The following is an 11,701-nucleotide window of genomic DNA, read 5'->3' on the forward strand; positions in this document are numbered from 1 at the left end:
CACGTTGTAGGTGTCGCCACCGGCGCCAACCTTGTGTGAATGCTCTGAAAAGCTAATCATTTGCATATCACAGCATTTTCTTCCTGTCGGTTAAATTTCGCGTCTGTAACACGTCATCTTCGAGGTGTAGCAATTTTAATGGCCAGTAGTGTACATGGGAGTTAAATATGGAGCACTGGAAATCCAGAGAAGAAGTAACTGGAAGCTTTCGAAGTGTGCTACTATTGAGTAATGTTAAAAATTAAGTTAGATAAAGGACGAAATGAAGGGGCACTAAAAAGAGTAGATGGAGAAAGATACCTGCGGAAGGCACATTCCAGAAGTAAGGATATGTTAGTGGGACATCCGCTACGGCATCCAGAACTAATTAACTTGGCGCTGGAAGAGTAGCAGAGGGGTAAAACAGCAAAGACAGATAAAGTCTATGAAACACAGCGTAGAGGATGCTGGGTGTAGTACACTAACTTATCAAAGGTACTCGGAAACTCCTCAGTGGACATTAATATGGGATGTGTTAACCTTCCCTTTGCAACGTCTTAAAATCTTTTGGGGACACTTTCAATGAGTGTGTGAATGACTGTGGAGCAGTGGCCGCCCATTCTGCCTCAGGAGCCAAAAACACAGATGGAAATTATCTTGGACGCTGGACTCTGGAGGGAAGTGGACGTTCTGATTCCAAAGTGTTGCATTAGGTTCAGCTCGGGACACCGGCCAAGCTAGTCGATATAAGTGTTATTGTCCTTACAGATTCCGCTTTATGACAGGGTTCAGTGTCATGCTCATACAAACCATCATCGTCTCCACAATGTTCCTCTACTGCATTCAGTACTCACTGCTCTAAAATATGTTCGTAACTTTTCGTGTTTTGCGTTTTCTTAAGCGCAATAAGGGGATAACACCCTAATCGAGAAAAACACCCCCATTCCGTAACACAGCCTGCTCCGTACATTGTTGGCTGTTCCTTCACTTCTGCACTACACCTTCACATCACCAACAGTCGATTTGTGCAGCTTTGAGAGAGTTAAAGTTTCTGTGATGGTTTTATCACTCAGGTGATATCCAGTGACTAGTCACGTTCGAAGACAATGAACTTAATAACCGACCCATTCTGCTGTCAGAGCTTCTCTACTGGCAGCACAATTCCTTTTTCCTCCTTTTGTACTGGCGAGTACTCCTCTCTTAACGTCTAGTGGTTAATTCCGCTTTACTTAGAAGTGTCCGGATAGTTATTATCAGATAGTATAGTTATGTAGTAATGAAAAAATTATCATAATATCGCAAAAGACGTCGGACAGCATCCAAGAGTGCCGGCCGCTGTGGCCGAGTGGTTCTAGACGCTTCAGTCCGGAACCGCCCTGCTGCTACGGTCGCAGTTTCGAATCCTGCCTCGGACGTGGATGTGTGTGATGTCCTTTGGTTAGTTAGCTTTAAGTACACTACTGGCCATTAAAATTGCTACACCACGAAGATAACGTGCTACAGACGCGAAATATAACCGACAGGAAGAAAATGCTGTAATATGCAAATGATTAGCTTTTCAGAGCATTCACACAAGGTTGGCGCCGGTGGCGACACCTACAACGTGCTGACATGAGGAAAGTTTCCAACCGATTTCTTTCGGTTAGTAGCCTATCACGATTGCAGTTTATCGTATCGCGACATTGCTGCTCGCGTTGGTCGAGATCCAATGACTGTTAGCAGAATAAGGAATCGGTGGGTTCAGGAAGGTACTATGGAACGCCGTGCTGGATCCCAACGGCCTCGTATCACTAGCAGTCGAGATGACAGGCATCTTACCCGCATGATTGTAACGGATCGTGCAGCCACGTCTCGATCCCTGGGGACGTTTTCAAGACGACAACCATCTGCACGAACAGTTCGACGACGCTTCCAGCAGCATGGACTATCAGCTCGGAGACCATGGCTGCGGTTACCCTTGACGCTGTATCACAGGCAGGAGCGCCTGTGAAAGTGTACTCAACGACGAAGCTGGATGCACGAATGGCAAAACGTCATTTTTTCAGATGCATCCAGGCTCTGTTTACAACTTCATGATGGTCGCATCCCTGTTTGGCGACATCGCGGTGAACGCACATTGGAAGCGTGTATTCGTCATCGGCATACTGGCGTATCACCTGGCGTGATGGTGTGGGGTGCCATTGGTTACACGTCTCGGTCACCTCTTGTTCGCATTGACGGCACCTTGAACAGTGGACGTTACATTTCAGATGTGTTACGACCCGTGGCTCTACCCTTCATTCGATCCCTGCGAAACCCTACATTTCAGCAGGATAATTCACGACCGCATGTTGCAGGTCCTGAATGGGCCTTTCTGGATACAGAAAATGTTCGACTGCTGTCCTGGTCGGCACATTCTCCAGGTCTCTCACCAACTTCAAACGTCTGGTCAATGGTGGCCGAGCAACTGGCTCGTCACAATACGCCAGTCACTACTCTTGATGAACTGTAGTATCGTGTTGAAGCTGCATGGGCAGCTGTACCTGTACACGCCATCCAAGTTCTGTTTGACTCAATGCCCAGGCGTATCAAGGCCGTTATTACGGCCAGAGGTGGTTGTTCTGGATACTGATTTCTCAGAATCTATGCACCCAAATTGCGTGAAAATGTAATCACATGTCAGTTCTAGAATAATATATTTGTCCATTGAATACCCGCTTATCATCTGCATTTCTTGTTGGTGTAGCAATTTTAATGGCTAGTAGTGTATTTCTAAGTCTAGGGGACTGATGACACGACATATTAACTCCCATAGTGCTTAGAGTCATTTCAATCATCCAAGAGTCGAAAGGCTAATGACGTCAAAAGTTGCCCTACATTAACTACCTGGATTTTAAAAATTCAGTAAAACAGCCTCGAACTCAACAGAAGTTTGTTTATGTTGGCACATGGTTTCGGTCTATAATTTAGAACATCTTCAGGACCAAGTAGTTGACGGCCGTACTCTTACGGCTATTGCTCTGTCCACTGCTACCAGCCACCATGATGGTAATTACACCCTGAAGATGTCTAAATTGTAAACTGAAATCTGTTGCCAATTTAAATACTCTTCTGTTGCGATCGAGAGTGCTTTGCTGAATTTTAACATCGCTGTTTACGCTCCATTGATAGAACGCTTTCTAAAATTTTAAACTCCATCTAGATAGTTTCTGCATGCTTTTAGAGTTGTAATGGGCGATTGCCATGCAGTCTGTTTTTACTCGTATAGTGCACCACAGCTTGTTGTTGTTGTGGTCTTCAGTCCTGAGACTGGTTTGATGCAGATCTCCATGCTACTCTATCCTGTGCAAGCTTCTTCATCTCCCAGTACTTACTGCAACCTACATCCTTCTGAATCTGCTTAGTGTATTCATCTCTTGGTCTCCCTCTACGATTTTTACCCTCCACGCTGCCCTCCAATACTAAATTGGTGATCCCTCGATGCCTCAGAACATGTCTTACCAATTGATCCCTTCTTCTAGTCAAGTAGTGCCACAAACTCCTCTTCTCCCCAATTCTATTCAATACCTCCTCATTTTGCTCCCCAAATAGCAAAACTCCTTTACTACTTTAAGTGTCTCATTTCCTAATCTAATTCCCTCAGCATCAGCCGACTTAATTCGACTACATTCCATTACCCTCGTTTTGCTTTTGTTGATGTTCAAGACACTGTCCAATCCGTTCAACTGCTTGGTCATTAGTTATGCCTTACCTCAGACTAAAATCTGCTACATTACACACCACAGCGTTTTTGATTGTGACGAATTTTTTTGTTACGATCGACTCGTCAGGAGTTCTACCCGGCCGGAGCGCACATCATACGGCAAGGCGCGAGCGGGGACACGTTCTTCATCATCAGCGGCGGCTGCGTGAAGGTGACGCAGCGGCTGGCGGGCCGGCGCGAGGACGAGGAGATCCGCACGCTGGAGCGCGGCGACTACTTCGGCGAGCAGGCGCTGCTCAAGGAGGACTGCCGCACGGCCAGCGTGATCGCGCTGCCGCCCGGTGTCGAGTGCCTCACGCTCGACAGGGACTCCTTCATCCAGCTCATCGGAGACCTCAGCGAGCTGCACGAGAAGGACTACGGCGACGAGACGCGCGGCCTCTCCAGGCCCTCCAGCTCCTTCAGTCTCTACGCCGACGTCGAGGCGGGTGAGTGTGTTAGCAAGGGCTCGACCGCTCAACTACAATCTCCGTTGCTTTCACTGTTGGCATTTGTGGAGCAGTACGTGAGCCTCGCTGCTTTTCGCGGATGATGCTGTAGTATACAGAGAAGGTGCAGCATTAGAAAATTGCAGCGAAATGCAGGAAGATCTGCAGCGGATAGGCACTTGGTGCAGGGAGTGGCAACTGACCCTTAACATAGACAAATGTAATGTATTGCGAACACATAGAAAGAAGGATCCTTTATTTTATGATTATATGATAGCGGAACAAACACTGGTAGCAGTTACTTCCGTAAAATGTCTGGGAGTATGCCTACGGAACGATTTAAAGTGGAATGATCATACAAAATTAATTGTTGGTAAGACGGGTGCCAGGTTGAGGTTCATTGGGAGAGTCCTTAAAAATGTAGTCCACCAACAAAGGAGGTGTCTTACAAAACGCTCGTTCGGCCTATACTTAAGTGTTGCTCATCAGTGTGGGATCCGTACCAGGTCGGCTTGACAGAGGAGATAGAGAAGATCCAAAGAAGAGCGGCGCGTTTCGTCACAGGGTTATTTGGTAAGCGTGATAGCGTTACGGAGATGTTTAGCAAACTCAAGTGGCAGACTCTGCAAGAGAGGCACTCTGCATCACGGTGTAACTTGCTGTCCAGGTCTCGAGAGGGTGCGTTTCTGGATGAGGTATCGAATATATTGCTACTTATAACTCCCGAGGAGATCACTAATGTTAAATTAGAGAGATTTGAGCCCACACAGAGGCTTTCCGGCAGTCGCTCTTCCCGCGAACCATACGCGATAACATGAAAGGGAGGTAATGCAGTGGCACGTAAAGTGCCCTCCGCCATACACCGTAGGGTGGCTTGCGGAATATAAATGTAGATGTAGATGATCTAGATGTAGAAAAAGTTTCCCCAAGTAAAATTACTCAGCACAACAAGCCACCTCTCTTCATGCTCGTGCCGGCCGGTGTGGCCGTGCGGTTAAAGGCGCTTCAGTCTGGAACCGCGTGACCGCTACGGTCGCAGGTTCGAATCCTGCCTCGGGCATGGATGTGTGTGATGTCCTTAGGTTAGTTAGGTTTAAGTAGTTCTAAGTTCTAGGGGACTGATGACCACAGAAGTTAAGTCCCATAGTGCTCAGAGCCATTTGAACCATTTCATGCTCGTTGATCGCGATTAAACTGAAGTGAAAGAATCTTATTCTTCCCTAGCATGTGTCCTGCATTGTTGTGAAGACCGCTTCCTTGGTTCCCTTACTATCACAAATCTCTGTTGGTCGGATCCTTGGATTTGAAGCTGTAGAAGAGAGTTGCCTAAACTGCACACCTTTTGAGATTTCATTTGTTACAGTTAACAAAGGTACAAAATTGTTTGAATCTTGCGATCCTCAACTGTAGTGGTGGTATCTGATTTTAATAACGCTAATTCTGAGTAAAATATACTACACTTCATTCTCTGAACATCTCTAAGCAGCCTACAATTTAATAATCTGGTTTCCTAAGTTGCATCAGTGGGCGCATAAATTGTACCGTCCTTTTAAAATATGCCCCTGAGTTTGAGGTTATGTACTAGTCTACGGAAGTGTTCCAGAAATTAGTTCCTATATCATTTTTGCAGGCATTGCAATATACCCTGATCAGCCAGAACATAAGGACCGCCGATTTGCTATCGGTGTAAGCCCGCCCAGGCGATAGCAGCATCACTTGGCAAGGAACGACTGCTAGTCGGTAACAATCATGGTACATGTACTATCAGTGAGCGTGCTGTCCGTGTGTAGAATGGGAAGGCGCGCGATCATCTGAGTTTGACCGAGGGCAGACTGTGATGGCTCGGAGGCTCGGCACGAACATTTCGGAAACTGCGGGACTGGTCGGATGTTCGAGGAGTGCTGTGGTGACTGAGTGCCTTCAACACGTGGCGAAACCAAGGTGAAATCACGCCCATGTGTCGTGGGGTTGCGCGATCACCCCTCATTATAAACGTCGGACATCGTAGGCTGGACAACTTTTTTATTTAAACCAGGACAGGCGAGGAACTGGCGGAACTAACATCAGACTTTAATGATCGGAAGAGTACAAGTGTGTCTGAACACACAGTGCACCAAACACTCCTAACGATGGGCCTCCGCAGCCAACGACCCATGCATGAGCCAATGTTAACACCGAGACATTGGCAACTACGACTGAAATGGACACGTGAACGTTGGCACTGAACGTTGGCGCAGTGGCAGAGAGTTGCATCTTCTGATGAATTCCGATACCTTCTTCATCATGCCGGTGAGAGGGCGCGAATCGGTCGTCTTCCAGGGGAACAGCTCCTTGCCACCTGGACTGCGGGGCGGGAACAGGCTGGCGATGGCTACATTATGCCCTGGGGAACATTCACTTGTGCATCTGTGGGTCCAGTGGAGCTCGTGCAGGGCACCATGACGGCTAGGAAGTTCCCCACACTCCTTCATGCCCTCTCTTAGCCTTTATGACACCTTCCACTCTCGCAGGCATGTGTTCGATCAGGTACTGGAAGGTTTCTTGGGGAATGGAAGCTCATTCTTCACGGAGCACTGCACTGAGGAGAGATATCGACGTCGGTCGGTGAGGCATGGCACGAAGTCGGCGTTCCAAAACCTCCCAAAGGTATTCTATAGGATTCAGGTCAGGACTCTCTGCAGGCCAGTCCATTACAGGGATGTTATTGTCGTGTAACCACTCCGCCACAGGTCGTGCATTATGAACAGGTGCTCGATCGTGTTGAAAGATGCAGTCGGCATCCCCGAATTGCCCTTCAGCAGTGGGAAGGAAGAAGTTGCTTAAAACATCAATGTAGGCCTGTGCTGTGATAGCGCCAGAGGCTGTCGACCATGAGATCCAAGTTTTCTCACCTCACGCCTAACTGTCATAGTACTTGCAGTGGATCCTGATGCAGGTTAGAATTCCTGTGTGATGGTCCGGATAGATGTCTGCCTGTTACACATTACGACCCTCTTCAAATGTCGCCAGCTGGAGTGGCCGAGCGGTTAAAGGCGCTACAGTCTGGAACCGCACGACCGCTACGGTCGCAGGTTCGAATCCTGCCTCGGGCATGGATGTGTGTGATGTCGTTAGGTTAGTTAGGTTTAAGTAGTTCTAAGTTCTAGGGGACTTATGACCACAGCAGTTGAGTCCCATAGTGCTCAGAGCCATTTGAACCATTTTGAATCTTCAAATGTCGGCGGTCTCTGTCAGTCAACAGACGAGGTCGGTCTATACGCTTTTGTGCTGTACGCGTCCCTTCACGTTTCCACTTGACTATCACATCGGGAACAGTGTACCTAGCGATGTTTAGGAGTGTCAAAATCTCACGTACAGACGTATGACGCAAGTGACACCCAATCACCTGACCACGTTCAAAGTCCGTGAGTTCCGCGGAGCGCCCCATTCTGCTCTCTTACGATGTCTAATGACTACTGAGGTCGCTGATACGGAGTACCTGGCAGTAGGTGGCAGCGAAATGCACCTAACATGAAAAACGTATGTTTTGGGGGGTGTCAAAAAAAATGGCTCAAATGGCTCTGAGCACTATGGGACTTAACTTCTGAGGTTATCAGTCCCCTAGAACTTAGAACTACTTAAACCTAACTAACCTAAGGACATCACACACTTCCATGCCCGAGGCAGGATTCGAACCTGCGACCATAGCGATCGCGCGGTTCCAGACTGTAGCGCCTAGAACCGCTCGGCCACCCCGGCCGGCTTTGGGGGGTGTCCGGATACCTTTTCATCACATAGTGTATATGGAAGTTTGCGTATGCAGTGATTTAATGTGGAACGATGACATAGGCCTCATTGTAGGGAAGCCAGGTGATAGTTTTAAGAATCTTCAGGAAGTGTGGCCCGTCCACGAAAGAAGTAACTGGCAAATCCTTGTTCGACCGATATTAGAGTACTGCTCTTGAATCTGGGACCCAGAGCCGATACGACTGATAGAGGAATATGGAAGATCCAAAGAAGAACAGTGTGTTTCATAACAAGTTGCTTTAGTAGGCGCGAAAGCGGCACACAGGTGCTTGCCAAACCTCAGTGGCAGACGCTACGAGGGAGGTTTTGTGCACCACCGTGTGGTTCACTGTTAGAATTCTTAAAGAGTCCCATCGAAGAAGAGTCAACGCAAATGTTGTTTTGCCCTCCGTATATTTCACTAAAAGACTATGAAGATAAGATTACAGAGATTCGACCGTTCTTCACGCGCACCATTCGCAACGGGAACTGGAAAAGAGGGAATTGGCACTGGCACAAAATGACCGCTTTACGACACACCGTAACGTGGCCTGCGGACTGTGGATGTAGCTGTAGATGTAGATGTAGACGTAAACCACGTAGGACGTGGTTGCTCTCACTCCCACCCATTCCCTTACTGGTTCGCTTTTCGTGTGGTCCAGCCTGGTGACATCCATAAACGAGGGCATCATTTCCGTCTTCTTTCCGTGAAAGCACGTGTTCGTATTTTGTTGTTGCTGCTGAACGTTCTGAGCTCTACAGGTTAACACGGCGAACGAAGGATCTACAAACTTTCGTCTAAAGATAGTTCTGTACTTCGTCCTCAAACAACTATCCAGTAGCTTGACGCCATTTTAGCCAAACACCCCCCCGCATAACTGGAGCATCTGTGTTCGTCAAACCAGACGAAATTATTAGGAAGTTTAGGTACTTAAGCTGTGTACTTTTATGGGTGATACGTTTTGGGAGGGTTTGTTCAATAGGTAAGCCAATACATTTTCTTTTCCTCCGCCAATTTCATTTGACAAAAGGCGGAATTTGTTGCGTGACATCGTGGAATATTCCGGCGTCAGCTCCTACAGTTTCACGGTGACGGCTCTATATGTAGGCTTCAAAATGGCGTCTGTAACTGGCAGTGAATCAAGGCACGGCGAGGATTTGGGCGACACGTCTGTTATCATCGTAACAAGGACGCGCAAACCTGTCCTATCTCCCTCGCCCCGGTCGGTCGCACACAAATGTGACAGCTCCTATGTTGGAACGTGCAGACACTCTCATTCGAGGTGATTGACGGATCACAATCAAACACCCCGCTGCATAACTGGACGTCTGTATTTGCTGACACACTCGTACACCAGCTGGCGTACTCACAGTTGTGTGTCCGCTGCCTTCCTCCCCGCATAACACAAGATCATAAAGAGCAACGAGGGCCCACCTGTGCGGAATTGGTTGCGCGTTATGAGACTGACCGTGACAATTTACTGTCGAACATCACAGGTGACGAAACATGGGTTCATCACTTCGAATCGGAAAATAAACGGCAATCGAAAGGGGGCCGGCACTGCACTTCTCCAATGCCGCACCGTCGAACAGTGTAATTCATAGCGACAGTCTTCTGGGGGTCTGAACGGGTTATTCTGTTCAATGTCCTCCCTCGCGGTGCAACGACCTACTCTGAAGTGCATTGTGTTGCTCTCAGGAATCAGAAGAGACGACTTCAGCGTGCTCGCCAACACCAAAATGCAAACGAACTTCTCCTTCACCATGACAACGTAAGGCGTAACGCAAGTCCGCGTACCCAGAGGAGCTCACAAAACTACACTGGTCTGTTCGTCTTCATCCACCTTACAGCGCGGATTTTATAACGTCATCCACGAACAGGGTGTCTGAGTATCCGCGACCACTATGTCCACAAACAGGATGAATAGGAGGGGTAAAAGCGCAAATACTTGGTGCACACTAACAAAGATTGGAAAATTGGGTGACATTTCGGCTAATAGTGAACAGCATTCATAACGTTACAAAAGAAAGGCTTGATACATCGCACGTATGTCTCTAGAATATTATGGTCGCGACGCGTTTTCCTGAGGAGTTCAAGAGGGGCCCTGATGAAGGCTTTCTCGAGGTCCTTAAATTCCAGATGTAATGTCAGATTCTTTTATCGGCGTTTTCCTTAAAGAGGCTGGCTACATAAACTGCATTTGCACTCTTGACAAAAATATACTGATATGCGAGAATTTAGATGATGCTTCCAAAGGAGAGTGCTGTAAACTTGCACAAGAATTTTCATCGCGTGGGAGAGCAAGTGGACTGGGCGGTAGCTGGAAGAATCGTTGATAATTTGTTTACGTTGCCAGAGAGGTACGGTGATAGTAGCCTGTCAGATTGCAGGGAGGTTGCGACTGAAGAGTGCGCCCTAAGAGCTTTAGCTCGTCCGTCAACTTCTTGCACTGTATTCTAATTACGATTTGGCTTAACGTCTTCCGAGAAACCGTAAATCTTCTCAAAGTATACTTTCCAACTTGGACGTCTTTAAATGTACGATATTTAGAGAATTTCGATATTTCTAAAACGTGAACATGTTTTTCCGCCATTTCTCAGTGATTTCAGAACAGTAGCTGACAAAATCATACGATATTCTAGTCAGTGTTTCCTTTGTTGCTACAGTTGGCTTATGGCATTGTAATGTAGAGACGTGTGTTTTCCAGAGTACGACTACATCCGGCTGGACGACCTGGACGTGATCGCCACTCTTGGTGTCGGGGGATTCGGGCGCGTCGAGCTGGTGCAGTACATGTACGACAGGAGCCTCACGTTCGCTCTCAAGTGTCTCAAGAAGCAGCACATCGTCGACACGCAGCAGCAGGAGCACATTTACAGCGAGAAGAACATCATGATGAGCTGCCGCAGCCCCTTCATTTGCAGGTATCCGTACTGAATCAGGACGTCAGTAAAATGTAACTACGAGAGTTTATAAGGAGAGGTCAGACCAGCAGCCAACCGATTTCGTCAAGCTTCAGCAGACTACTCAAGTAATCTCTGTGAAAGAGCTGAGGTCACTAAGCTTACGCTTACAAATAAATCGAGTTCAAATCTATGACGCAGAATCCGTTTCGGACCAGCAGGAATGGCTAGAACACTCGAAAAGTAGGGAAATTTTATTTATATCTATCAGTAATTCCCAGTAATTAACGAATTATTTGTTTCTTTGCAAATATACTTACGTAAGGACGTCGTTGTCAACCACGGCAGTGGCCAAGTGGTATTTGGCTTGGCATGAGACTAGACTAGAGGCAACTTCTGCGCGTGTACGTTCGAACGTCAACTGTTGCAGATGATTATATTCCTTGGCAGGAGAATGAAAGCTGCCGCGAAATTTATGTGTTTTACTGTAAACTAAATTAGAAGACAGAACACCTAAAAGTTTTATGCAATTATTGGTACGCTCTCTCTTTCTTTCTCTCGCTCGCTCATTCACTCGCTCTCTGCTGCTCCCTCTCCTCTTTTCGCTTTTACATCTTCACTTCCCCTAACTTTTACATGTTCAAATTCCCTAAGAAAAGGATTGTTTTGACAAAAGAAACAGGAAACATTATGTGAACGAAGATCAAACTTGTTGTTAAAGTTCGTAATCACGTACGCAGAAATTTTTTTCCCTTTGTTGATGACAAAATTTAGTCTCTTCCTTAGCAAGATATTTTTCAAAGCCGTTAACCAAGTTACTTAGGAAATCAACTATTTATGTTGGGTTGGTGCACAAGTTCGTAGCGTTTTTACGTAAATTTAA

General features: G+C 47.0%; 1 protein-coding gene across 2 annotated transcripts in view; it reads left to right on the plus strand.

Annotated features, from left to right (window-relative positions):
* LOC124606087 (cGMP-dependent protein kinase, isozyme 1) overlaps positions 1 to 11,701 on the plus strand; it is a 583,031-nt gene that overhangs the window by 494,897 nt on the left and 76,433 nt on the right. For both annotated transcript variants that reach the window (XM_047138062.1, XM_047138056.1), the window contains exons 6-7: positions 3,789 to 4,149; positions 10,623 to 10,839. In XM_047138062.1, the coding sequence (XP_046994018.1) occupies positions 3,789 to 4,149; positions 10,623 to 10,839 (578 nt within the window). The remainder of the gene's footprint in view (positions 1 to 3,788; positions 4,150 to 10,622; positions 10,840 to 11,701) is intronic.

The sequence above is a fragment of the Schistocerca americana genome, chromosome 1 (assembly GCF_021461395.2).
Source record: "Schistocerca americana isolate TAMUIC-IGC-003095 chromosome 1, iqSchAmer2.1, whole genome shotgun sequence".
In the NCBI taxonomy this organism is placed as follows: Eukaryota; Metazoa; Arthropoda; class Insecta; order Orthoptera; family Acrididae; genus Schistocerca; species Schistocerca americana.